The sequence below is a fragment of the Entelurus aequoreus genome, linkage group LG08, assembly GCF_033978785.1.
Source record: "Entelurus aequoreus isolate RoL-2023_Sb linkage group LG08, RoL_Eaeq_v1.1, whole genome shotgun sequence".
In the NCBI taxonomy this organism is placed as follows: Eukaryota; Metazoa; Chordata; class Actinopteri; order Syngnathiformes; family Syngnathidae; genus Entelurus; species Entelurus aequoreus.
Window position 1 is genome coordinate 7,783,454 of NC_084738.1, and position 26,377 is coordinate 7,809,830.

At 39.8% G+C, this 26,377-nt stretch overlaps 2 protein-coding genes across 2 annotated transcripts; both read right to left on the reverse strand.

Moving 5' to 3' along the window:
• Window positions 1-507: 507 nt before the first annotated feature.
• On the reverse strand, window positions 508-5,312 carry LOC133654958 (growth/differentiation factor 2-like). Its single transcript, XM_062054833.1, has 2 exons — window positions 4,958-5,312; window positions 508-1,463 (listed from the first exon to the last, which is right to left on the reverse strand). The coding sequence occupies exons 1-2, from the start codon at window positions 5,310-5,312 to the stop codon at window positions 577-579; spliced, it is 1,242 nt and encodes a 413-aa protein (XP_061910817.1). The 3' UTR covers window positions 508-576.
• A 5,906-nt stretch (window positions 5,313-11,218) lies between these two features.
• On the reverse strand, window positions 11,219-24,990 carry LOC133654960 (growth/differentiation factor 10-like). The gene is made up of 3 exons (XM_062054834.1): window positions 24,591-24,990; window positions 16,404-17,227; window positions 11,219-11,597 (listed from the first exon to the last, which is right to left on the reverse strand). The coding sequence occupies exons 1-3, from the start codon at window positions 24,859-24,861 to the stop codon at window positions 11,406-11,408; spliced, it is 1,287 nt and encodes a 428-aa protein (XP_061910818.1). The 5' UTR covers window positions 24,862-24,990; the 3' UTR covers window positions 11,219-11,405.
• Between the last annotated feature and the right edge of the window lie 1,387 nt (window positions 24,991-26,377).

A 26,377-nucleotide genomic window follows, 5' to 3' on the forward strand; every position in this document is an offset into this window, starting at 1 on the left:
GCTTTGTATGCGGTGTTTTTCATTTTAAATTAAAATTTTTTTTTTTGTGGCTCCCATTATTTTCTTTAATTTGTGAAACTTGCCAAAATGGCTCTTTGAGTGGTAAAGGTTGCCGACCCCTGGTATATACTGTATGAACATAACAATGTTCATATTTTTTCTAAACAAACATTTATCCACGTTGGACACATGTGGACATGTGACTCCTTTTGTGTGATGAATGTGCTATTTTACTCCGGAATAAAACCCTTACTTCCAGCGGAGTGTGCATAACATTTGGCGTCAGTAAACTCTCCGTCATGTTTTTTTGTACTGATTAGTCCTCCATATTGACTTGTTTACTTCTATAGCATGTCACTACACATGTCATTACGCTACAAGGACAAACTGTCCACGTTTCAGGGGTTTGAGTCGTTTAGTGCTGCAGGTGGGTTAATTGTGTTAACATTTTTAATTCGATTCTGAATGATGATTTATGAAATCATTCATTTTGACAGCCCTATTTTGTACTGTTGATGTGTACTTGTAGTAATAATAATGTGCTGCCGACAGAAATAACAGTTGCATTGTTTCTGACTACCTGCACCCGCACTCTGCCACCTTCATCTCCTCATACAAGTATCTAATCGTGAGGCGTCCGTTCTCCTGATACATGACGGTGATCGGGTCCAGTTTGATGGGAACGCAACAAGCCATGTTAGCCTTCTTGGGGTTTCTTATGTTCATCAGCGTCTGGATGAGGGCGTGCTTGGACGGGGTGGATTCATCCGTCAGCGGGTGGTAACACAATCCCCGGCATTCAAAGGCGTCATATTCCGGAGGCGCCACAATCCAGCTGTCCCAGCCGATGTCTCTAAAGTTGACTTTGAGGGACGTTCGCCTGCAGTATTCCCTTTCTGCCTTTCTCCTCTTCCGGCGATGCTGAGCCCCTGGAATCTGGTTGGTGAGCTGACCCTCTGTGTTCCAGTTGTTGAAGAAGATGGTTTCTTCTTCATGGAGCATCATCTCTCTTAGTTCTTTTTTGGCCTCCCTTCGCCTGCTGCTAAAGTCGTCCGAGAAGACGATCAAAGCTGCCGAAGTGTTATCTCCGACTGACACGCTCATGCTCAGACAGCCTTCATCGCCGCTACAGTCATTCCCTTCCACCACTACATCCAATCCAGTTAATCCGTGGCCCAAAATGACGCCATTCTGCATCGCTAAGGTGACGTCCAACGTTGCCCACATGTTCTGATAGCTGGTCAACTCTTTGCAAGCCAGTATTTGAGGCATGGATTTCTGTTCATGGCCTGTGTAGACAGTGACGGAGGCCTTGTAACTGTGGAAGGTGGCCTCTGACCTAGCATCCGGGAGGAAGAAGAGCTGTAGTTCAGCAGTGGTGACCCTTTCATGGCTGGGAATGCTGATGTTGAACAGCAGCCTGTATCTCCACTCTGTGCCGTTTGTCACAGAATGGGTGATATCTGCAAGAGAGATAGGAAGAGGTCAGTGCATTCATGCTCAACAATAACTGTGGATTGAAGAGGAAATCAAAATATACAGAGAAGCCGCAGGGCCAATTTGATTGGTTTATTAGAGTAAAACCTTTTATTAGGATATTACATCGTTAAGTACATTTACGCAGGGCTTATAAATATACAGTATCTTGAAATTATTCATTAAAAAAATTAATACTTTGGTTTGACTATCTTAAATCCCATCAACTAAAATCTCGGTGCAAACTCCATCACAACAAACACAGATAGGGTGACTAATATTGCGGCCAGTGTATATTTTGGTCATTGATTTTTTTCATTTTATGAATGGGACTTGAAAAACAACAAGCAAATGGTTCATTTTGAAATACAAAACAAAAGAATTAAAGAAAAAAAATTATATTTTTTCTTGCCAAAAAGCAATAACCAGATTTTAAAGAACGGTTTGATTTAAATTTCATATTTCATATAACAAAAACGAAAATCACCAACTAAATAAATGACCAAAAACAGGTGTTTAAAAAAAAAAAAATTTCGAAACAGGGGCTGAAAATTGCAGACAGCAGACTGGCTTGTCCGCGGCAAAAAACAAACAAACAAAAAAACATCAGTAGATTTACAGCAAAAAACTGGCAGCTCAGGTACCAGAATTTTACAGAAAATACCAATTAATACTTTTATATCAACAGTAATTCGGTGTAAAAAAATATTGTACATTTTAAGTGAACAATATTGTACAACAATAGTGTACAAAAAACAAACGGTGTACATTCCAGTGTCAGAATGTAAGAAAACATTTGATTCTGGTTAGAGATGTCCGATAATATCGGCCTGCCGATATTATTGGCCGATAAATGCTTTAAAATGTAATATCGGAAATTATCGGTATCGGTTTCAAAAAGTAAAATTAATGACTTTTTAAAACCCCGCTGTACGGAGCGGTACATATCCGGTAAAACACGGACGTAGTCCAGTACACTCTGGACTGAAGCTGTGTGCCTTCATTGTTTTTGTAGCTGTTGTTTTGAGGCATGTTTAAAAAAAATAAAAAATAATGCACTTTGTGAAAGTCAAAGTATAGTATTTCCCATAGTTGTAATGGGTATCAGGATTATCTCAGGGAGAGCATGTCCCAAATTCCAAGCTGTTTTAAAGCATGTTAAAAAAATAATGCACATTGTGACTTCAATAATAAATATGGCAGTGCCATGTTGGCACTTTTTTCCATAACTGGAGTTGAAGTTGTTCTCTTATTTTGGAAAACATTGTTTTTGATTGATTGATTGAAACTTGTATTAGTAAATTGCACAGTACAGTACATATTCCGTACAATTGGCCACTAAATGGTAACACCCGCATAAGTTTTTCAACTTGTTTAAGTCGGGGTCCACGTTAATCAATTCATGGTAAAGTTACATTTTTTAATGCATCCAGCGGGGCATCACAAAAAAATTAGGCATAATAATGTGTGTTAATTCCACAACTGTATCGTTCGGTATCGGTTGATATCGGAATCTGTAATTAATAGTTGGACAATATCGGAATATCGGAATATCGGATATCGGTAAAAAAGCCATTATCGGACATCTCTAACTCTGGTCCATTTTTTGGGGACTAATGAAAACAACCTTAACTCTAAATATCGAATGAAATATACGCCGCAAAGAGATCGATTCTCACAGCATGCTTTTTGCCAACCTTTTGTGAACAATTGCTCAAAATTCATGTTTGGAGTTGTTATTTACAATCCTGGTAGTAGTAGTAGTTGCCCTGTGTTTTGCCGTGTGATGGTTTATTATAATTATTTCTTTTATGACACCTTGAGTCATACTGTTACGTTGAGTAATGACGTGTTGCCAACTACTGTTACAATGTACAGTCATGCTGTTGTTACGATAGAATATATAAACAATGATAGCTAATGTTTGCTATCCAAATCGCTGTCATTAGCTAACAACACACAGAGCTAATGCACGTGCACGTGTTACATGGGTATACGCAAAGTTCATCATAACGTCCTAAAAGCCGTAGGAAGGCGAGATGTGATGTGTAACATATTGGAAAGTTAACGCCCTCTAAGCATCAACCAACAAGATGTTATACTGTAGGTATGAGGACATTATTAGTTTTATGTTCGGTGGATTAAATCATTATATCTTGGAGTATTGATGTCCTCTGTACTTAACATAAATTGTTCCGAAAGTTTACTACTCTCAAAATATATTTTCAACAAAAAACAATCAGGGGATACAAACACAGGGTCAAAGAGATCACAAACCTGAATGCATTCTTCAAAAAAAAAAAAAAAAAAAAAAAAAAAAATATATATATATATATATATATATATATATATATATATATATATATATATATATATATATATATATATATATATATATATATATATATACTTATATACACACACACACACACTTACACAGTATTCTTTAATTTGCACTGTGGTGATGGTGTGACAATAGTTTTACAATTAATCAATCAATCAATCAATGTTTATTTATATAGCCCTAAATCACAAGTGTCTCAAAATTAACCACTCTTCACTGCAATTAATAACTGATAATAAATCATATTGAAATTTGAGCCATAGATATTGCATGAAAGGCTGCAATGTGTACCACTACGCTATCACCAAGATCTCCGATAAACCCAATAACTGGTTTAAAAGGTAACTCATTTAATTCAATTTAAAATCCCAGCTGGCATTCCTTGCTATACGGTGTTACCCAAGGGTCTGTCCTTAGCACCCTTTTGTTTATCAACCACCTCATCCCTCTTGACCATGTAGAGTTTAATAAATACAGGGCTGTGAATCTCTGGGCACCACACGATTCGATTAGTTTCGATTTTTGGGGGTAAAAATTCGATTCAAAACTATTCTCGATTTAAAATCAATACTTTTTAATAACACTGGGTCCCAGTTCTATTATTAAATACATTCCTCTATAAAACATTTAAACAGCTCTAATAAATGTCTATATTACTAAAAAGAAAACAGGTTTTGTTTAAAAAAATAAATCGACCCAAACATTTAATAAAGTCAAATACAAATAAGGCAACAGGAGAAATATCCCACACTTCTCTTTTCTAAAGTAGATCTGTACAGCAGATATGGACATCTCCATCAACTATATGATTCGTCTGAGTGGCTGGACAGGACAGATTAAAAGAAACCAAAATTTTTTTTTTTTTAATCGATTAAGAATCGTTACAAATAAGAATCACCACTAATTTAAAAACAATTCTTTTTGACCCACCCTAATAAATACCACTCAAGTTTCACACCCAGCTTTACCTGCCCAACAATGTTAACATAAACATAATTATATTTATTCATCAATAGTAAAAAACTAGCCCGTCCAGACTGATATTGCTGCCCCCAATAAATTCTAATGCATTGTAAAGATATTTCACTTTGGATCACAGCTTTACCAGACAAACATCATGATATTAAACAAGCGAACCTTGGACACCGAAGCTTCGTATGACATCCGACTGAGGTATCGCCGCGCTGTCGGACGCATACTTGTTGTAGAGTTCCATCATGAACTGAGGAGGGTAAATCTTTCCGTGTTCCTGCGGCACATCGGAAAGGTTGAGTTTCCTCAGGAAGTCTTCTTTCATGGTTCCGAGGAGGTCTTCCATCCTTGAGTCCATGTCTTCCTCCTCCAGAAGATCCACCTCTGACTGCTGGAAGTGAAATCCTCTAAGGACCTCCTCGTTTTGAATGTCATTACCGAGTGGCTTGCAGGTGCAGGAGCCTGTAGAAAGCACCAGACTCAAACAGACCTGAAACAAGAATGTTCTGGAGTTGTGCATTTTTAAATGATACTCTTTTTAGGCCAACGACTTCCTTGCTTTGTGGTGGTAATGTTGGACAAAGGAGATACCCAAATGAAAGGACCATAGCAGTGAGGTCCATTCCCATGCTCCAAAGAATAAACACGGGGACTCGTGTCAACCAAAATAGTAGCACAGCCATGCTTATCGCGGCCATTGATGACTTATTTTAAGCTTTGTTATCATTAGAGGGCTGGCTGCTAATGAAGACTCTGTAAACACTTGACGGCGATAATGAGGGAGGTCCTGGAAACTGTGAGGTTACTTACACACAGACTGCTGTCCATCAAGTATTTTTTTCCAACTCAAGGGTGAAAGTGTCAAGAACAGCGGAAACAATACCAAAAATGTCTATTTAAATAAACATGATTGCATTCTTTATAGTTTTTCACTGTGGGGACCCATGTCACTCTTTTGTGCGACGTCAAAATGGGCTTGTGTCAACCAGAAAATGCAATAAAAATTGAACATTCAACTGTTAAAATACACTACCGTTCACAAGTTTGGGGTCACATTGAAATGTCCTTATTTTTGAAGGAAAAGCACTGTACTTTTCAATGAAGATAACTTTAAACTTGTCTTAACTTTAAAGAAATACACTCTATACCAGGGGTGTCAAACTCATTTTAGATCGGGGGCCACATGGAGAAAAAAGTACTCCCAAGTGGGCCGGACTGGTAAAATCATGGCACGATAACTTAAAAATAAAGACAACTTCAGATTATTTTCTTTGTTTGAAAATAGTACAAACACATTCTGATATTGTACAAATCATAATGTTGTTTTTTTTTGTTTTTTTCAATTACCTATTGCGGTTAATAGTATATATACTTTATTTGTCGTTATTTTTATTTTCTGAATACATTGTGATAATGTTCATCAGTCAACTCATTGGTGTTAATTTTCAATCTATCAAGATACAAAACTTATATCAAAATCAAATGACAGTATGTTATATATGTAGTTTGATCATTTTCTTTGACTGATGTACTAACATAAGTGGTTTATTTTGTACATATGTAGCATCATCTACAAAGATACAGAGAATTGCTATTGCGACATCTAGTGGACACATTTAGAACAGCTGTTACTCTCATTCAAAAATTTCAGGTACATTTTTGTACTTAGCAAACTCATCCCGCGGGCCGGATAAAACCTGTTCGCGGGCCTGATCCGGCCCTCGGGCCGTACGTTTGACACCCCTGCTCTATACATTGCTAATGTGGTAAATGACTATTCTAGCTGCAAATGTCTGGTTTTTGGTGCAATATCTACATAGGTGTATAGAGGCCCATTTCCAGCAACTATCACTCCAGTGTTCTAATGGTACAATGTGTTTGCTCATTGGCTCAGAAGGCTAATTGATGATTAGAAAACCCTTGTGCAATCATGTTCACACATCTGAAAACAGTTTAGCTCGTTACAGAAGCTACGCAACTGACCTTCCTTTGAGCAGATTGAGTTTCTGGAGCATCACATTTGTGGAGTCAATTAAACGCTCAAAATGGCCAGAAAAAGAGAACTTTCATCTAAAACTCGACAGTCTATTCTTGTTCTTAGAAATGAAGGCTATTCCACAAAATTGTTTGGGTGACCCCAAACTTTTGAACGGTAGTGTACGTGTGTCTGTAGAAGCCACATACAACATGTGACTGGGCCGGTACGCTGTTTGCATGATGAAAAAGCGGATGCGACGACAGGTTGTAGAGGACGCTAAAGGCAGTGCCATCACGGCACGCCCTCAATATTGTTGTCTGGGTGAAAATCGTGAGAAATTCGGGAGAATGGTTTTCGGGGGGTGCACTGAAATTCGGGAGTCTCCCGGAAAAATTGGGAGGGTTGGCAAGTATGCTTAGGAGCAAGAGATAAGAAACAAATGCAAAAGCTAAAAAGAGACATCACTGAGACAAAGGAGGGCATTTGAGCGAGAATGAAATGAGATGTCTGAGACAAATGGGATCATTAAAAGCAGGGTACACCCTGGACAAGTCGCCACCTCATCACAGGACCAGCACAGATAGATGGAGAACCATTCACATTCACACGCTAGGGACAATTCAATTTTACTAATCAGCTGACCCATGGCTGGGAGAATGGGAGAACATGCAAACTTAACACAGAAAGAACCTGAGCCCAGGATTGAACCTAGGACCTTCTCGCTGTGAGGCACAAGCACTAACCACTGTGTCATCAGTTAACCTCTAGAAAGCTAATGCACGTTAAAAGGTCTCAAAAAGTGTCTTTTGAACATATCATGGCTGCTAGGGTTAAGTTTTGGATCTCGGAATTGTAGTCAATGAGTTACAGTATATGGTGTGTGTGTAAGAAATCAACACATTAGGTAGAATAGGATGTCAATAAACCATTCTGACCATATATCCATATTGCCTGAATTAATTATTTTCAAAAATTTTGGCATGATATGATTGAGGTATACTTTAGTTAAAATGTGCCATTTAAAATGCATTACTCAATTTTATTTTTTACTGAGATAGAAAAGAGACACATCTGAGAACTCAAATAGTGAGCAGTGAGAGACACACCAACTATATCTCCCACTGAGACATAATTGAGACATATACACAAGCCTGGAGCGCCCTAAGTGGCTGATCCGTTGGCGGTCCCGTCTAGCGGGATTGTGCCGAAAATGTAATTTCAGTTCTTATGTGTCTTGTACATGTTAAGAATGGACAAATAAAGCTGCTCTGCTCTGCTCAGTGATCTTGTGGGTAGAGTGTCCGCCCTGAAATTGGTAGGTCGTGAGTTCAAATCCCGGCCGAGTCATACCAAAGACTATAAAAATGGGACCCATTACCTCCCTGCTTGGCACTCAGCATCAAGGGTTGGAATTGGGGGTTAAATCACCAAAATGATTCCCGAGCGCGGCCACCGCTGCTGCTCACTGCTCCCCTCACCTACCAGGGGGTGGAACAAGGGGATGGGTCAAATGCAGAGGATAATTTCACCACACCTCGTGTGTGTGTGACTATCAGTGGTACTTTAACTGTAATTTTATATTGGAAACCAGCTCATTCATTTCTCATTTGTGTCTGTTAGACAACTTTGAGATCTCTCACAGTGCTCACTGTGAGACTTATTTCTCAGGAGACACATTTGCGAAGAATGAGAAAACTACTTTGGTCTCCATTAGTGCTCTGTTATGTCTGGGAGATATAAGTAAGACACAAATGAGATCTCATCTTCTTGGCTCAGCTACGGGAAAATGAACTAATCTAAAGTTAGTTTGGTAGTTACTTGCCCTTTGAAAGAGACTGAATGAAGAAACAACATGACTCTACTTTTTAAGGAGGCCATTACTGAAATCATAAACCTTTAAGGACCATTTCAAGTTAGTTGCTAACACACTCCAGTTAGCTCTCGCTTCAGCTCACCCCAATTAGCAAAATGGGGCTTGAGGCTACACAAAACAACAAAACAAATAATAAATGTCATTGACTTATTTTGCCAATGCTTTGATATTAATTTTAAACAAACATGAGAACTTACCAAAGTGGTTTACATCACGTTTGTTTTCTATTTTGTGGATGCTAACCAGGCTAATCTAAACCTTGTTAAGCAGTTATTAGCCCATAGTTAGCCTATGAAAAGGTTAGTCAGCTACTGTATTAGCCCATTGAAGAAGACTGAATGAAGAAACAATGTCATTCAAATTTTTAAGTATGTCATTACGGGATTAAAAATGTTTTAGAACCATTTCAATTTAGTTGCTAACTCCAGTTAGCTTTAGCTCACCCCAATTAGCAAAATGTGGCTCGAGGTCATTGAAAACAACAAAACAAATACAAACTATCCTTGACTTTGATATTTTTTGTCAATGCTGTAATAATATTAGTTTTGAACAAATAACATAAAACTAAAGCTTGTCAAAACGGGTTTAGATCACAATTGTTTTCTTTTTTGTAGATGCCAACTGAGATAATCTGAAGCTAGTTTGGCGATTACTATACTAGTACATGGAAGGCGACTGAATTAAGCGACAAATGTGATTCTACTTTTTAAGTACGTCTTTAATAAAGCCGAGATTGTTTAGGAACATGTTAGGTTAGTTGTTAACCCCAATGAGCAAAATGTGGCTAGAGGTTACGGAAAACAACAAAACAAATACAAACTGTCCTTGACTTTGATATTTTTTTTGTCAATCTGCGAATAGGATTTATTTTGAACAAATACCATAAAAACTTGTCAAAACGGGGTTTACATCACATTTGTTTTCTTTTTTGTAGAGGCTAACTGAGCTAATGTAAAGATAGTTTGGCTAGCCCATAGACTAGGACGGAATGTAGAAACAATGTGACTACGTTTTAAGTATGTCATTATTGAATTCATAAATATTTAGGATAATTTCAAGTTAGTTGCTAACCCCACTTAGCTCTAGCTTTAGATCACCCCTTTTAGCAAAATGTGACTAGAGGCTACACAAAACAACAACAAAAAACACAAAGTGGAATCATTTTTGACTTTCAATAGTTTCTTAAGACTCTTATCATCATATAAGGATTTTATTACCGAACTGAAATATACATCCTCTTTTACATGCTTTTTGTGTATTTTCACTTAAATATTCCAATCATGTAATTAAAGCGTTATTAAAAACAGCTACTTTAGATAAGTCTTCCTTGTTAACCGACTTGAACTTTTTTGACCAATCCAAATGATACATTTTCAGTGATTGACACAAAAGCAGATTTCATACTCCAGCTCCGAACTCTGTAAGTCATAAAGAGTGAATATATGACCGTGGGTTCTGGGGATCAAGCCAAAGTTCGGCCTATCTTCTTGCGTTTTTGTCTTTCAGCCTTGGTTGAATTCATGCAGTGCTTTGTAAAAACAAATGCACACACACAAACCCCCGGCCCCAAAAACCAAGATCACTTTCAGTGGTCCATTCATGCGTTTGAAAGTTCCCACTGAGGGGGCTTTAAATGATGGATGTCAATGACAAAATCCACTGGCATGAAAACATGAAATAATGCTGGCTTTGAAATAAACACAGCAGGGAAAATCAAACTAAAGAAAAAACTGTTCAAAACTCCACGGCTTCTCTTCCCATGCATAATCATCAATCGTTTGAAAATGATTAATTTTTATTATAACTATTTAAATTAAAATGAGTTATTATTAAAATCATACAATTTCTTATTTAATTATTTATATTTTCAATGTAAATGTTGTACGCTCAACTTTAAAAAAATTTTTTTTTTTAAAGTCTGGTATTTTGATTTTATAATTGTAAACTAATGTTAGATGGGTCACTTCCGACCCACTGTTTATACTGTAAATGTAAATTTTTTTTGTGCTAATTTAACAAAAACAAAAAAGATCTAATTAAAGTAAATAATCACGATTTAATTCATGTAAATTAAAATTACTTTATTACCTTGATAAGCACACACACTGTGTCTACCGTAGAATTAATCAAGCGTCAGATTACAGTATAAGCAACAAATTAAATTACTGCAATAATATGTGATTATACAATTAGAGTTTTATACTATTTTCTGTACATATTGAAAAACTGTACACATTGTATTGGATAGAAAATTATCAATGCATTGAAATGAATAGTTTCAGCAAGCACCATTGCTGCAGCCCCTGCAATGTTAAAAACGCACAGCAGGTGGCAGCAACACACAAGTTATTTCTTTGTGTTGCAGCTTGAGGCACAAACTCGCTGTAAAAATGCAGATATTAATAAACACACAATCATTACCTCTCATGCAGTAATAACTTTTTGTAGTTATATGGGAGGTGTTAAATTATATATATATATATATATATATATATATATATATATATATATATATATATATATATATATATATATATATATATATATATATATATATATATATATATATACGGTTAGTTAAGTACAAGCGGTAGAAAATGGATGGATGGATGGAAGTTGATATGACGTAACTTAATGTTATGTGATTCAGTTTTTGACATCTCCAAAGCTTTCCAGGAGTCATAAAAATAAAATTCTTCTTGTCATCGCTGAACGGCAGTTTGTAGGAAGGAAAAAAAATAAAAGATGGGTGATCTCGGCTCCTACCGGCAGGCACAGGTATCCACAGACATTCCCGGGTAAACCTTGAGGACCATATTCCTAGTGGGGTCCAGGAAAAGCACACTGAGAGGACTCATCTTTTCTGGTACGCAGCATGGTTCTGGAATACCCGGCACGATTCCCACAGCTTTGACGATGCTCTGGATGGTGGCGTGATTGGACGGACGTACCACCTTAGGGGGAGTAAGCAGGAAGAGGCTGTCAATGTCAAGTCATCATTAAATGACCCTGATATGTCAAAAGGCATTAATAAATCATGTTCTTTTGGAATACTTCTATAACTGATAACAGTGGTTCAGCCGGGATATGCTCATTTCAAAATTTCAAACTTGTTATTGTTTTCATTTTGATACCCCGCTCTCTACCGTTTGACCAATTAGAAGGTCCGTGAGTGTGTCACATCCAGGATGACAGTTACGCACCGCCCTCTTCGTCTAGCTACTGCCAATGGTAAAGTTACTAAACATGTCAGACCTTAGTAAATTTAAAAGGCGTTGTTACGATTCTCAACTTATTCATGACCAAGCCAGGAACAAAACGAGGATTTGTATCGGGGATGCCTTTGAAAGAGGGAGACAATTGAAGGGGGAGAAGATTTTTTCATCTGACGCAAAACTCTCTAATTTCCTCATTTACGTTTTCTTATTACTTGTAGTAAATGGAAATGGACATTTCGTATGTAAACTATTGTCCAATTCAGTCTATGACCTTGTCTAACAAAGCTAATATGTTCGCGCAACGAATGCTTAGTGTGATGGTGCATAGCTCCTAGTGCGGGGGTCGGCAACCCGCGGCTCTAGAGCCGCATGCGGCTCTTTAGCGCCGCCCTAGTGGCTCTCTGGAGATTTTTCAAAAATGTATGAAGAATGGAAAAAGATGAGGGGGAAAAAAATCAATTTTTTTGTTTCAGAATGTTTTCTGTGGGAGGACAAACATGACATAAACCTCGCTAATTGTTACAAATCACACTGTTTATATTAAACATGCTTCACTGATTCGAGTATTTGGCGAGCGCCGTTTTGTCCTACTAATTTTGGCGGTCCTTGAACTCGCCGTATAGTTTGTTTCCATGTATAACTTTCTCCGACTTTCTAGGACGTGTTTTATGCCACTTTTTCTATCTAATTTTGTCCACCACACTTTTAACGTTGGGCATGAGTGCACAAAGGTGAGTTTTGTTGATGTTATTGACTTGTGTGGAGTGCTAATCAGACATATTTGGTCACTGCGTGACTGCAAGCTAATCGATGCTAACATGCTATTTAGGCTAGCTATATGTACATATTGCATATGCCTCATTTGTAGCTATATTTGAGGTCATTTAGTTTCCTTTAAGTCCTCTTAATTACATTTATATCTCATGACACATGTAATATGGCTTTTAATTTTTTGCGGCTCCAGACAGATTTGTTTTTGTATTTTTGGTCCAATATGGCTCTTTCAACATTTTGGGTTGCCGACCCCTGTCCTAGTGTAATGCTTATCATGTTTGCCTGGTCAATGACATACAGGCTAACAGGGAAAATATATGCCCGGAAGCCTGTATGTCGATGTGTAGTCGAACTGACAGCGCAAAATATATTTTCGACAAATAAAACCTATGTGGATATGGGTAGTGTCAGTGCCTATTTCGTTCTCAATATGCTGATACGCTGAGGAAATGGGTTCCAACATTAGCACGGCTGTCACAGCAATGTGAAACGTATGGAGACAGCCAAATCACATGATAAAGTAATTCCTCATTCGTGTTTGCATATTGTGGACTACATGTACTAAGTTATATGGCAATCTGAAATGTTTGAAACAGTAGCCTATAAGCATACCTTGGTGAAATATCTCCTCTTTAGTTTTGGGCGTACATTAGGCTGCTAAGCATGCTCTACTTATTTTCACCAGTAAAACCATTGCTAGTGTTGGTTGTAGTTCGTTTTAGAGTTTATTTTCTGATAGTACTGACAATAACCATATGATTGCCATTTGTTATGATATTGTACGCAGTTATGACGTACTTCTTCCTGAAATAGCCTAATTTCTGTGTAAAATGTGTTGGTGAGAGACTTGTTATTGACAAAACGCTTGTCTATTCAGCTATTATGGTCAAAGCACCTCAACCCCTAGTAGTTTAAAGTAGTTTAAAATTCCTTGGAGTAGCCCAGTCGATCGAGCTGAATTCGGCTGCGTATCTAGCAACCTCATTCAATGATGCAATTACACATTTGAATTACGAGCATCCCCGTAGTTGGCGTCGCAAATGTCACAGTGAACTCCGTAAAAATATAGCTAGATATGGACATGACTTGGTTTTTCTAACCATGGGACGGAACAAAGTGAGTACGAAGGACAGTGCTGAGAAGACAAAGTGGATGATATTCATTGAATAAAAAAAAGAAATCATCAAAAACATGACTTAGCGGGTTGCTAACTTGGCAAAGCAATTTGAGCGTATCACTGCCAGTCTGCACCATACTGAAGCAGAATGAGTCTAAATATAATCTCTAAGCAGCAGACATTTATCACATGACAAATTTGAATAGCTGCTGATGGTGTGTTTGACGGAGAAGCAGCTGGAAAGAAATACAGTGGAAGTCCACTCTCCAAGGTAAATACTGTATATTATTATTACATTGTTTCATAACATCGCTATAGTTGTTAGTAGTACTCTCTATGGTCTAATTTTTTATAGAATATGTGAAAGTTAGTTTAAGAAAAATGCATTATACATTTTAAAATTGTGCTCTTTTTGGGGGCCAAGCACCAGTTTTATTGCTTTCAATAAATTGATTTGAGAGACAAGTGTTTTGAGTTAAAAGCTTAGTCACAAAACCAATTAGGCTTGATAGTCGTTTAATTAGTTTAATTAATCCATTTTCTATACTGCTTGTCCGCCGTGGGATGGCAAGTGACCTGGAGCCTATTTGTATTATTATTATTATTATTATTATTATTATTACATGAGTGTGACGGAGAAAATGTTACTTAAAAAGTGTTTAAAGGGGAACTGCACTTTTAAAAAAAAATTTTGCCCTACATCCACAATCCTTAGGTGAGACTAAAACACAAGTCTTTCTCTTTATTGCACGTTGTAAATAGGAAACAACGGCAAGTTCAAAACGGCTAACAATGCAGGTAATGTAAACATAATGTAATGTAAACATATTACATATATATTATATTTTATATTGCTACTACGGTACATTTTTAGTCTACTTTATACCTGCATTATCCTTTCCATCCTTACACTTTCCATCCTTTGTAACTGAGCTACTGTGTGGAACAATATCCCTTGTGGATCAACAAAGTTTGTCTAAGTCTAAGTAATGGGTTTCATCTATTTGGCCTATAAAGCATTCCAAAAAAACATCCAAAAACCGCCAACAATGTAAGAGCTAACACCAAGGATCTACTTTTCTGGCGTTGTGAGACATCGGCTTGCACACACTCCTTCGGCTGAGGATTGACGCTTATTCTGTATTTACTAGCACAAGGAGAGCGCAAACCCTGAAAGATGTAAACATCCCATTTGTCGGCATCCCAGTGAGAGCAGACATCGCAAGTTATTGTTTAATGTTCGTTAAGCAAACATGGTAAATGATAACGCTCAAAAAGTCAGCAAACATAAAAAGTGCTCTCTATGTTGTTGATGACATTGATTTTACACAGCACATTTCAACAAACGCTACCGTTGCTACGCTCTGTGAAATCAATATATATATATATCAGGGCTGTGAATCTTTGGGTGTCCCACGATTCGATTCAATATCGATTCTTGGGGTCACGATTCGATTCAAAATCGATTTTTTTTCAATTCAACGCGATTCTCGATTCAAAAACCATTTTTTTCCCCGATTCAAAACGATTCTCTATTCATTCAATACATAGGATTTCAGCAGGATCCACCCCAGTCTGCTGACATGCAAGCAGAGATTTTTGAAAAAAGCTTTTATAATTGTAAAGGACAATGTTTTATCAACTGATTGCAATTATGTAAATTTGTTTTAACTATTAAATGAACCAAAAATATGACTTATTTTATCTTTGTGAAAATATTGGACACAATGTGTTGTCAAGCTTATGAGATGCGATGCAAGTGTAAGCCACTGTGACACTATTGTTCTTTATTTTTTATTTTTATAAATGTCTAATGATAATGAGGGATTTTTAGTCACTGCTATGTTGAAATTGTAACTAATATTGATACTGTGGTTGATAATATTCATTTCTGTTTCACTACTTTTGGTTTGTTCTGTGTCGTGTTTGTGTCTCCTCTCAATTGCTCTGTTTATTGCAGTTCTGAGTGTTGCTGGGTCGGGTTTGGTTTTGGAATTGGATTGCATTGTTATGGTATTGCTGTGTATTGTTTTGTTGGATTGATTAATTTAAAAAAAATAAAAATAAAAATAAATTTAAATAAAATAAATAAATCCATTTTCAAAAAATGAGAATCGATTCTGAATCGCACAACGTGAGAATCGCGATTCGAATTTGAATCGATTTTTTCCCACACCCCTAATATATATATATATATATATATATGTATATATATATGTATATATATTAGGGGTGTGGGAAAAAATCGATTCAAATTCGAATCGCGATTCTCATATATATATATATATATATATATATATATATATATATATATATATATATATATATATATATATATATATATATATATATATATATATATATATATATATATATATATGTGTGGAATAGATTGTATCCCTCTTACCTGTATTGTTAACCACCTCTTACTAGCAGTTTTTCACTATTTAGAATATGCAGATAAGAAAAAACGTGTTCTTAATGGGCAAAATTGCAAAAAAAAAGTGCAGTTTCCCTTTAAGTGTTTCTGATGAAGAGTGTGTCAATGGATTGTTATTGAGGAAATCCCAGGTCAACCAGCTTCCCACATCAGACTGTGTTGAACATTTTCACCGTGTTTAGCTCATTTCAGTTTGTCAAAAGGTGCTCACCTTAGGGATGGGGAATCCACAAGAACCAGCGCAGTAGTAGGCGTCAAATGACTTTGGCGCTAAAACCCACTCGCTCCATCCAATGTCAGCAAAGTCCACCCTGAGGTAGCGCCTTGAGCAAACCCTGGGCTCACTCCACTGTCTCCTCCTGGCCTTCTTCATTGTCCTCTCGTCAAAGCTCAGCACCTGCTGTTTGCCCAGGGCCTCCCGGTCCTCCTGGTGCTGCTTCCTTCCTGCTTTGGCTTTGGATTTGCCAGGGAAAAAAGTGCTTTGCCACAGTTTGTGGTTCTTTAAGGTGCCGAACTGGACCTCTGGTATGTCATTGGTTTGGATTTGGTGATGGAGCTCCCTTCGGATTCTTGAGGATGATGCGGTTGCATCTTCCTCCACTCTTAAAGGTTTGTACCTTTGGAGTGTGGCGGCCACGCTGTTGGGCTCATTTATGGCCTGGTCATCGGCGTAGAGGATTAAAAAAGGCATAATGTCCGAAGAGAGACGCTCGTGGTCGTTGGGACTCCTCTGTCGCATTCCTGCTAAAATGAAATCGGACTCCACCATGATGACCCGATCTTTGCCTTGTTGGACTACGCTTGTGACGTCCACTGACTGCCAGGCTCCTTTCTTAAAGGAGCTCAGAGTGGCGTTTCCCAGCAGATTGTTGGACAACAATTCATGGAAGAGGACCAGAGGATGACGGCGACGGGAACGCCACAGACGGTGGCATTGACGTGTGTAGAAGAAGTGGAAGGAGGCAGAGAGGATGACCTCAGAGTTTTGGATGGACGATAAATTGAACTGCAACATTTCTTTTCCGTGTGACGCTTCTGGGGGGGGGGGGGGGGGGGGTGGAAAAGAGAGAAACATAACAGTTTGTTACTGTAGTGTATGCATATGTAGACATCAAGAAAACCCTCAATATGTTGTATTTCCACATGAACTGTTGCTCAACTCTCCACGCTACGTTTTTTTGTCCTTACCTCACTCGCATGACTTGCACTGAATGGAAACCGCTAGAAATGCACAGTAGTTGCTGATAAGTTCCAGAAACTTAAATATGTCATTATATATATATATAGAAAAAATAGCTTCTAACTTTGCCCAACTTCTGTACTTAAAGGGTGAAATTAAATTAGAGGCTATAGCTTGATTGAGGTTTGCAGCACTTGGTGTGGTCTTCTTCATCGTATGGGCAGCTGTTTTCCGGCACCCGGACCTGAGGCCGAGGGTCTATGCCTTTTACCACCCCAGGCCCGGGGGGCCCTCCCGTTCATATGTCAGGACACACAGAAGTGAGCCAGGTCACCGAGCAGTCATCCAGGTCCGCCAGGCCACGCAAACCATTAGGAGCACGATAAATCGGGCAACGCAGGATCACGTGGTCGGCAGTCTGCTCCTCCGCGCCACACTCACACGTCGCGTTAGGTGCTAAGCCCCACTGGAACATGTTTGAGCGAAAGCGACCGACACCAGTTCGGAGGCGGTTAAGCCTCACCCAGGCCACTCGTGGTAGTGAGAGGCCTGGTATTGAGCCGGTGTCAGGTATGAAGTCACGGAGTCTGGAGGAGATGGTATGCTCCAGGTCCGTGCTCCATTTGTGATTCGCCCAGTGAGCCGCCCTGATGTTGTTGTCACTGCATTGCTGCAGGAGCTTCAGGGCGGCTGGTACCAGTGGGTCTCTGGAGGGGAGGCGGGGCGTTGGCTCTGAGGAGAGTGTGAGCCTTTCATGGAGCAGGTGGTTCTCATCCATGTTTGCCCGGCCCGCCAGAGTTGCTACAGCACCTTGGCGACGAAGCTCAGCGGGTTGGATGCCTGCTAAGATGGGCAGTAGCTCCACAGGGGTGGGGCGCAGGCATCCAGTGATAACACGCAAGGCTTCGTTGATCGGGACATCAAGTTGTTTAGAGTGAGCACTGCGCGCCCAGACAGGTGCGCAGTACTCAGCAGTTGAGTAGACCAGGGCAAGTGCTGCTGTTCGCAGAGTTCTTGCCCCGGCACCCCAACCGGACCCGACCAACCGTCTCAGCAGTGAGACGCGGGTGTTGAGTTTCTTGCGTGTTGCCAAGAGGTGTTTACGGAAAGTGAGCGACCTGTCCAGGGTGACCCCAAGGTATTTAGGGTCAGGACGAGGGTCTTCAGGTGTAGGACGAGGCCGGCATAGGGTAAGGGAAGCCCCATCCGGCTTCCGCACCTCGAACCTGATCTCACGATCCGCTTCCCAATTGTATAGGTGGAAAGCTTGTGTCACCGTCTTGGATTCGCTGAGCTTCAATCTCCAGTTATGGAGGTAAGCCACTAAAGTCTCCATGTCCTGGCTTAGAGTTCCCTCCAAGGCCTGCCAGTCCCTGTCGGAGTGCAGCAGCGCGAGATCGTCTGCGTATGCGAACCTCCGTGAGACTGTGGCAGGCAGGTCGTATGTATAGATGTTATACAGGAGGGGAGCCAGGACAGATCCCTGGGGGACGCCATTTTTCAGGCGCCGCAACCTGCTTTTATCTCCGTTACTGGTGGTGAGAGTAAAGCTGCGGTTCCAGACAAGCTCCATGATCATTTTGACCATGTGCCTGTCTGGAAGCAGGCGGAGAAGTTTGCAGGTGAGGCCGCGGTGCCAGACTGTGTCATAGGCAGCAGTCAGGTCTATGAAGACGGCACCGGCCTTCTTTTTCGCCTCAAAGCAGTCCTCGATGTCCTGGGTAAGGAGGGCGACCTGATCCACCGTGGACTTCCCACGTCGAAAACCCGCCTGCTCCCGGGGGAGGTGGGGGTCTATGATGGGCTCGACACGGGCGTGAATCAGGCGCTCGAGGACTTTAAAGGGGACGCAGAGCAACGAGATTGGTCTGTAGCTCGTTACGTCATCCTTTGGCTTGTTCGGCTTGGGGATAGCGACAACAGTGGCCCTTCTCCAAATCCTGGGGATCCGGAGTTGGCGCAGGCAAGAAGACAGGAAAACTCTCAGCCAGGACTTCATTGCAGGGGCAGCGTGGAGCACGAGTTCTGGGCAGATGTTGTCAGGCCCAGCAGACTTGCCTGGTTTGGTATACTGGAGGGCAGCTGTGAACTCCTCCGGTGAAAACTCACCGGAGATGTTACACTCGCTAGATGTTGTTGTCCTCCAGAGGTCTGCAGTTTCCTGGCGCACCGCCCGGGAAAAATCTCGATTTATCCCGGTATATGCCCCGTTTTTCACAACCTGTGCTGCAATAGCATTTGCGGTAACGGGGCATGTTCGGGGTGCGCGCTCAGACCTACCAGTCAAGTTGTTCAAAGTGCTCCACGCGATACGGCTAGTGTGCGAGAAGTCGATGGAGTGGACTGCCTCTTTCCAGCGCTGGTGCCTCTTCCTTCCAAGAGTGGAAAGAAGGGCAGTGGCTGAATTGTTAGCCTCCGGGCCATAGGGAGCCCGGAGGAAGGCGCTGTAGAGGGTCTCGCACTCGCCATCCCAGCATGGTTTGTAGTTCTTACTTGGTGTGGTTGTACACATATACGTCAGAAAAGATAAGACATCAGACTGGCTACTTTTTACATTTTTACTCGCAGTATCGATACCAGCACTCAACGGTATTTTTGTGTGTTTATGTGTTAATAAACGTTAATTTGTGTAATGATCAAATCAAGTGTTTTAATGTAACATTTAACAGATAACTGCAGTTAATGTTACATTGAAAACATTGTTTACTCAACTTAACTCAGTCAAGTCATGTCGTTGCTTTGACTGAGTTAAGTTGGGTCAACCTAGTGTCAAGTATATTGCACTTCAAAACATTCAGTCTGTTGACTCAAGAAAGATACTTCACAAGTTGGCTGAATTCCCTTGATCAAGTTCCTACAACTGCAAATCTTGGTAAATGGTCTGTATAGCGCAGCTGAGATGATACGCAAAGTGCTTTACATTAAACACCACATTCATCCATTCACACACACATTCACACACTGAGCTCTCCAGCTGGTATCGAACCATTAACCTTTTGATTACAAGAGGCCCATTCCACCCACTGAGTCATGGAATATATATAATAAACTTATTGACTTGACTCAAGTTTCTGTGTCATGTATTGTTCACTGGAAAACATTAATTAAGAGTACTAAAAAATATGTTGGTTGAACTTATTTGATCAGATTTTCAAAGTTCAACACTGCGTGTGGCGTCACATTGCGGGCCCACCTTGACTTACTTTCTTAAGTTAACTGAACTTACTATTATGGGTTTCCAGCATGTTTTTCCGAGTTGAAGTTGCCATAACTCTTCATGCTGAGTTATGATGGACAATTTTTTCTGTCACCTTGACAATAATAGTCCATCTAACTAAAAGCCAAAACCACTTTTAACACTTCTGAGTCTCATTCGCAAATATTTTACAGTAGAGGGAGTAGTCTTTGCCATTAAGCTAAGTGTAGTACACAAAGTGTTTAAACTTTAAGTATTGTACTTATTACACAGCAGCTGTTTGATTGTAACATACATTTCAGTTGTAGTTTTCGTTACCAAATTTGGAGGTGTTGAAATCGACATTTAAAATTGATTTTGCTAATCAGTAGCATGTCTAAAGCAAATCCAATGTAAATTAGCATTGAGCTAGCGTATTTTGAAAATTGGAGCCTTACTGTAAGTTGTTGCGTTTTCTATAAGGCATACTTTCTTTCTTGGGATTGAACATTGCAACATTACCTAGAGACAGTCCGACTGAGTCCACACTGAGTGCCGCTTGAGTACTTGTTTTCTCACTAAGTGTTTTGGCCGGCTGAGTCTGCAACCGTACGTGGCGTCATATACATGATATATGGAATCTACTTAAATCTAGTTACATTTTATATGTAAAAAAATGGATAAAATAGCGATTCTTGGAGATGCACACTGTAGACAAACACAGCTCATTAGCATTAAAGCTGCAGACACACTTTACATTGTGACCTTGTGTCATATGAGTAATTCCGCTAAATCACCTGGAACTAGGGCTGCAATGATTAATCAATTAACTCGATTATTTTTTTTTCTAAAACAGCTAAATCGATCAATTTCATGGAGTGCCCGGAACTTTAAAGATGCAAAAATGATTTTCAATGGAGTGCACATGAGACCGGTGTTGTGTGGGTGCCGTGATTTGTGTGGCATTTTTATTTTTTTTTATATTTGATGAATGCACACGTTAGAAATGCAATTTCAATGTTAATGTACATTTATTAAATTAAAAGAATGAATGTTATGGGAAGCAGAAAAATAAATGTTTATTTCAACTATTTTTGCTATTTTACGACTATTTTGACTAAAATATGCATTGAGGATATAAAGTGTGGTTTATCTGATTACTCGATGAATCGAACAAACTAATCGATAAATTGCTCAATTTCTAGAAAAATCGATAGCCGCAGCCCCACTTGGAACATAAACATTGTCTGCGTTTAACAGTTTTACAGCACGAGGAAATACTTATGAGAAAACAGCTCCGTCAAGGTTTATTTTGTGCCCGCCTGCATGCAATAATAGCCTCTTGTCTAACACCTCTACTTTTATGGCTACTGCAGGCAAACCCACTAACAAAGACTTAAAAAGCCCCATTCTTCACAACACTGACATGCATGAAGATGTAGCGCTTAATTGTGGGTGGATTTATTCAACAATAGTTATTTTGTGGTAGCAGTTTGCAATATACAAAACCCCAAACCAGTGAAGTTGGCACGTTCTGTAAATCGTAAATAAAAACAAAATACAATGATTTGCAAATCCTTTTCAACCTATATTCAATTAAATAGACTGCAAAGACAAGATATTTAATGTTTGAACTGAGAAACTTATTTTTTTATTAACTTAGAATTTAATGGCAGCAACACATTGCAAAAAAGTTGGCACAGGGGCATTTTTACCACCGTGTTACATGGCCTTTCCTGTTAACAACACTCAGTAAACGTTTGGGAACTGAGGAGACCAATTTTTGAAGCTTTTAAGGTGGAATTATTTCCCATTCTTGCTTGACGTACAGCTTAAGTCGGGGGTCCTCACTGGTTTTGGGTTTTGTAGAACTGCACTGCACGTTGCATAACATTTTAATATGAATATACAAGATCACCAAACTCCTTTTTATTACAAAACAGGCCATCTTCTTTTGTTGACTCTACTATTACACATGTGTTACCTTGGTACCCTAACACAGCAAGTGGACATACATGCATATGGGGTAAAATAAGTTGTGCTTCTTCCTACATGTTGAATCTGACATATTGTTTAATTCAACACATTTAAAATAAAATAAACCGCATGCTTACACAACAACACAACCATAACATTACTGCAACGACACACAAATGACACACGATCCAACGTCTGTCAGTATGATCAAAGTTTATAAATCTGGTGTATTGGATTTTTGTACTTCATAAAATGTATTTTTGAGGATGAAATGTGTCAAACAAAAATTAAATTAGTGGATGACTCACATAAAACCCTTTAAAGATCATATAGTCTATTAAAGCATCATAGTATGTTGTTTGGCGATAGCTTAGTTTTTTAGGATTCAATTTTATTATAATTTATTTATTTAATTTATTATTAATTTATTCTTTTCATCCACATTTTTATGTCTTAATTGTATTTTAGCTCTACCTTGTTGTCTTGGTTTCTGTGCCTTTCAGTATGTCTTGGTGCTCTACGAATAAAGTTGGATTGAATGGATCGTTTCCAGTCCTCTATATGCCATTTTTCAGCAACGCAACGTAATAGCTGCACCACTTCTCAACGGATTGACCCGCCATCGATGGACAAAACGATTATCTCGCTCATGTCAGGCGTGCCATTACTCTTGTCGAGGTTCTAAAATATTCTGCAATCGCAGAAAAGCAACAATACCACCAAACCAACATGGCTACTGTTCAGCAAACAGAGTGCGAACTATCTGTGTACGCAAGGGCCTACATCATCAATCAATGTTTACTTATATAGCCCTAAATCACGAGTGTCTCAAAGGGCTGCACAAACCACAACAACATCCTCGGCTCAGATCCCACATCAGGGCAAGGAAAAACTCAACCCAATGGGACAATGAGAAACCTTGCCCCCCCCCCCCCCCCCCTGGGCAACCGGTGCAATGGACGTCGAGTGGATCTAGCATAATATTGTAAGAGTCCAGTCCATACTGGATCTAACATAGTGTGAGAGTCCAGTCCATAGTGGATCTAGTTAATAGTGTGAGAGTCCAGTCCATAGTGGATCTAGTTAATAGTGTGAGAGTCCAGTCCATAGTGGATCTATCCTAATATTGTAAGAGTCCAGTCCATAGTGGATCTAAGATAATAGTGTGAGAGTCCAGTCCATAGTGGATCTAGTTAATAGTGTGAGAGTCCAGTCCATAGTGGATCTAACATAATAGTGTGAGAGTCCAGTCCATAGTGGATCTAGTTAATAGTGTGAGAGTCCAGTCCATAGTGGCGCCAGCAGGAGACCACAAAAAGCAGATACAAGCAAAAATATCAAACAATACAATGGAATCTAGCCCTATACGTTCTCAAAAAAAAGATTTGCCTAGTGGTTAGAGTGTCCGCCCTGAGATCGGTAGGTCGTGAGTTCAAACCCCGGCCGAGTCATACCAAAGACTATAAAAATGGGACCCATTTCCTCCCTGCTTGGCACTTAGCATCAAGGGTTGGAATTGGGGGTTAAATCACCAAAAATGATTCCCGGGCGAGGCGACCGCTGCTGCTCACTGCTCCCCTCACCTCCCAGGGGGTGATCAAGGGTCAAATGCAGAGAATAAATTCGCCACACCTCGTGTGTGTGTGACAATCATTGGTACTTTAACTTTTGAACTTTAATTATCTGTCAGTTGCGTTCCCAGAAACGTCAAACTATCGGGTACTCCAGACATCATTCTACAACTTGAAAAAAACACAGAGAGCTACAACTTCTTTTTGCGTGGCTAAGTCAAGGAAATTAGTATCAAGACTCTCCCGGATAAATCATGCATTGTTTTTGTTTGGGTATAAGGTTGCATTTCATGACATAACTTAGAGCAGGGAGCACGTTGCTATGATATGCTGCGATCACTTAGTCGGCATTTTTCCAGACACAACTTATCATCAGCACTTCCATGCAGCAGATTCCAATGCATCATTTTAAATCCATCCACTTTATACCGCTTGTCCCGTAAATCGCGCCATTAATTTGATGGTGTCAGCAGTAAATGTGCAGTGAGGACTCACTCGGGACAGCTGTGAAGCTTCTCACGGTGTTCCCCTCGTTGTGGCTGCGTGGGTCCTTGCTGTATCTCTCGTAGACTTGCAGCATGCTGACGGTGGCCATGGTTGCGTGCGTAAAGACGCGCTGCTCCGGCGCAGAGTGGCCGCTCGGACGCACGGCGGCACCTCGCACGTCCACGGACATTTTACTCCAAGTGCTCTGCAGGAGCATCAACACATGCAGCGTGTGCATGAACCACTTTGCCATGGCTGATGTGGAGGGGAAAGTTTCCATCGGACAAAAAAACGTCAACAACAGCGCACACTGAGTGGGTGCTACAGTATATCCACGTTAGGTAGTCCGCATTTGTGTGCAGATGTTGTTGCAGTGGGAGGAGAATGCAGAAGTTGTGCTGCTAAATGGCAGAAGGTGACAGACAGCCTCCCCAGTCTTAAACTGCTCCAAATCAGCAGTGATGTGGGCTTTAAGGGTGGCTGCACAGTGTGCAGTGCCCACGCACAAATAGAACATGCACGCCCACGTCTACGCAGCTGGCCTTTCAACCAGGGTGGGTCCTTATTTCCTCATGGTTTGTGGTCAGTGGGTTAAGAAAAAAAAAAAAAAAAAAAAAAAGAGAAAAGATCAAGTATAGGAAATTGCATACACTAAAATTAGAAACTGCAAATTGAGTCGAGGCAACTCAGCCTGGTTTCTTGTTGCTGTTTCTCTGGAGCTCTTTTGAAGTCCTTTTTTTTTTTTAATTAATTGCAACTCCCTCAGAAATGCTCATAAAAAAATGTCGGAAGATGCAAGAATGTCCAAAAATGTCACTCTTGATCACAGCATAACATAGCAGTCCCCAAATACCCCAGGGAACTGTGGTATGTGTAGCACTAGTGCAGGGGTTCGGCAACCCAAAATATTGAAAGAGCCATATTGGACCGTAAATACAAAAAAAAAAAAAAAAATCTGTCTGAAGCTGCAAAAAAATTAAAAGCCTTATATAAGTGTTATAATGAAGACAACACATGATGTAAGTGTCTATATTAGCTATTGGCACTCAGCATCAAGGGTTGGAATTGGGGGTTAAATCACCAAAAATGATTCCCGGGCGCGGCCACCGCTGCTGCCCACTGCTCCTCTCACATCCCAGGAAGTGATCAAGGGTGATGGGTCAAATGCAGAGAATAATTTCGCCACACCTAGTGTGTGTGTGTGACTATCATTGGTACTTTAACTTAACTTAATATTAGCCTACTATCAAAATGACTATGTGGACGCAAATCTTTGTTGACAGAAATGTTGAAATGTGATATTTATTCTACACATTTTTACAACATTGGAAATCATCAGTAAAACTTCTCAGAGGGTGAGATAACTCCTGGAAATGACTGGCCTAGAATTGTCAAAGGTGTAGATGTGTGTCCAAGTTAAAGGAAACGGCAGACTGTCTTCTTCTAATGGATTTATTACAATCCTTGCAAGCTGGATAACGTTTGCTGTGGTCTGGAACAACATGGCACACCAAATGCAGAAATGCAGTCAATATTATATACAGATAATGTGTCAAGAGACATGCACATATATATCAAATTACTCAAATATACCTACAAAACAGGCAAAATGATACAATATGTACATACAGCTAGCCTAAATAGCATGTTAGCATCGATTAGCTTGCAGTCATGCAGTGACCAAATATGCCTGATTATCACTCCACACAAGTCAATAACATCAACAAAGCTCACCTTTGAGCCTTCACGCACAGCATAAAACGTTTGGTGGACAAAATGAGACCAAAAATGAGCGG

Coding starts and splice junctions, on each gene's coding strand:
- LOC133654958 (XM_062054833.1), bottom strand. CDS start 5,312: ATGCACAACTCCAGAACATTCTTGTTTCAGGTCTGTTTGAGTCTGGTG. Junction 1,464..4,957: donor ACGAAGCTTCGGTGTCCAAG/GTTCGCTTGTTT, acceptor TCTCTCTTGCAG/ATATCACCCATTCTGTGACA.
- LOC133654960 (XM_062054834.1), bottom strand. CDS start 24,861: ATGGAAACTTTCCCCTCCACATCAGCCATGGCAAAGTGGTTCATGCAC. Junction 17,228..24,590: donor AAGCTTCACAGCTGTCCCGA/GTGAGTCCTCAC, acceptor CCCCCCCCCCAG/AAGCGTCACACGGAAAAGAA. Junction 11,598..16,403: donor GTGGATTCCCCATCCCTAAG/GTGAGCACCTTT, acceptor ACTCCCCCTAAG/GTGGTACGTCCGTCCAATCA.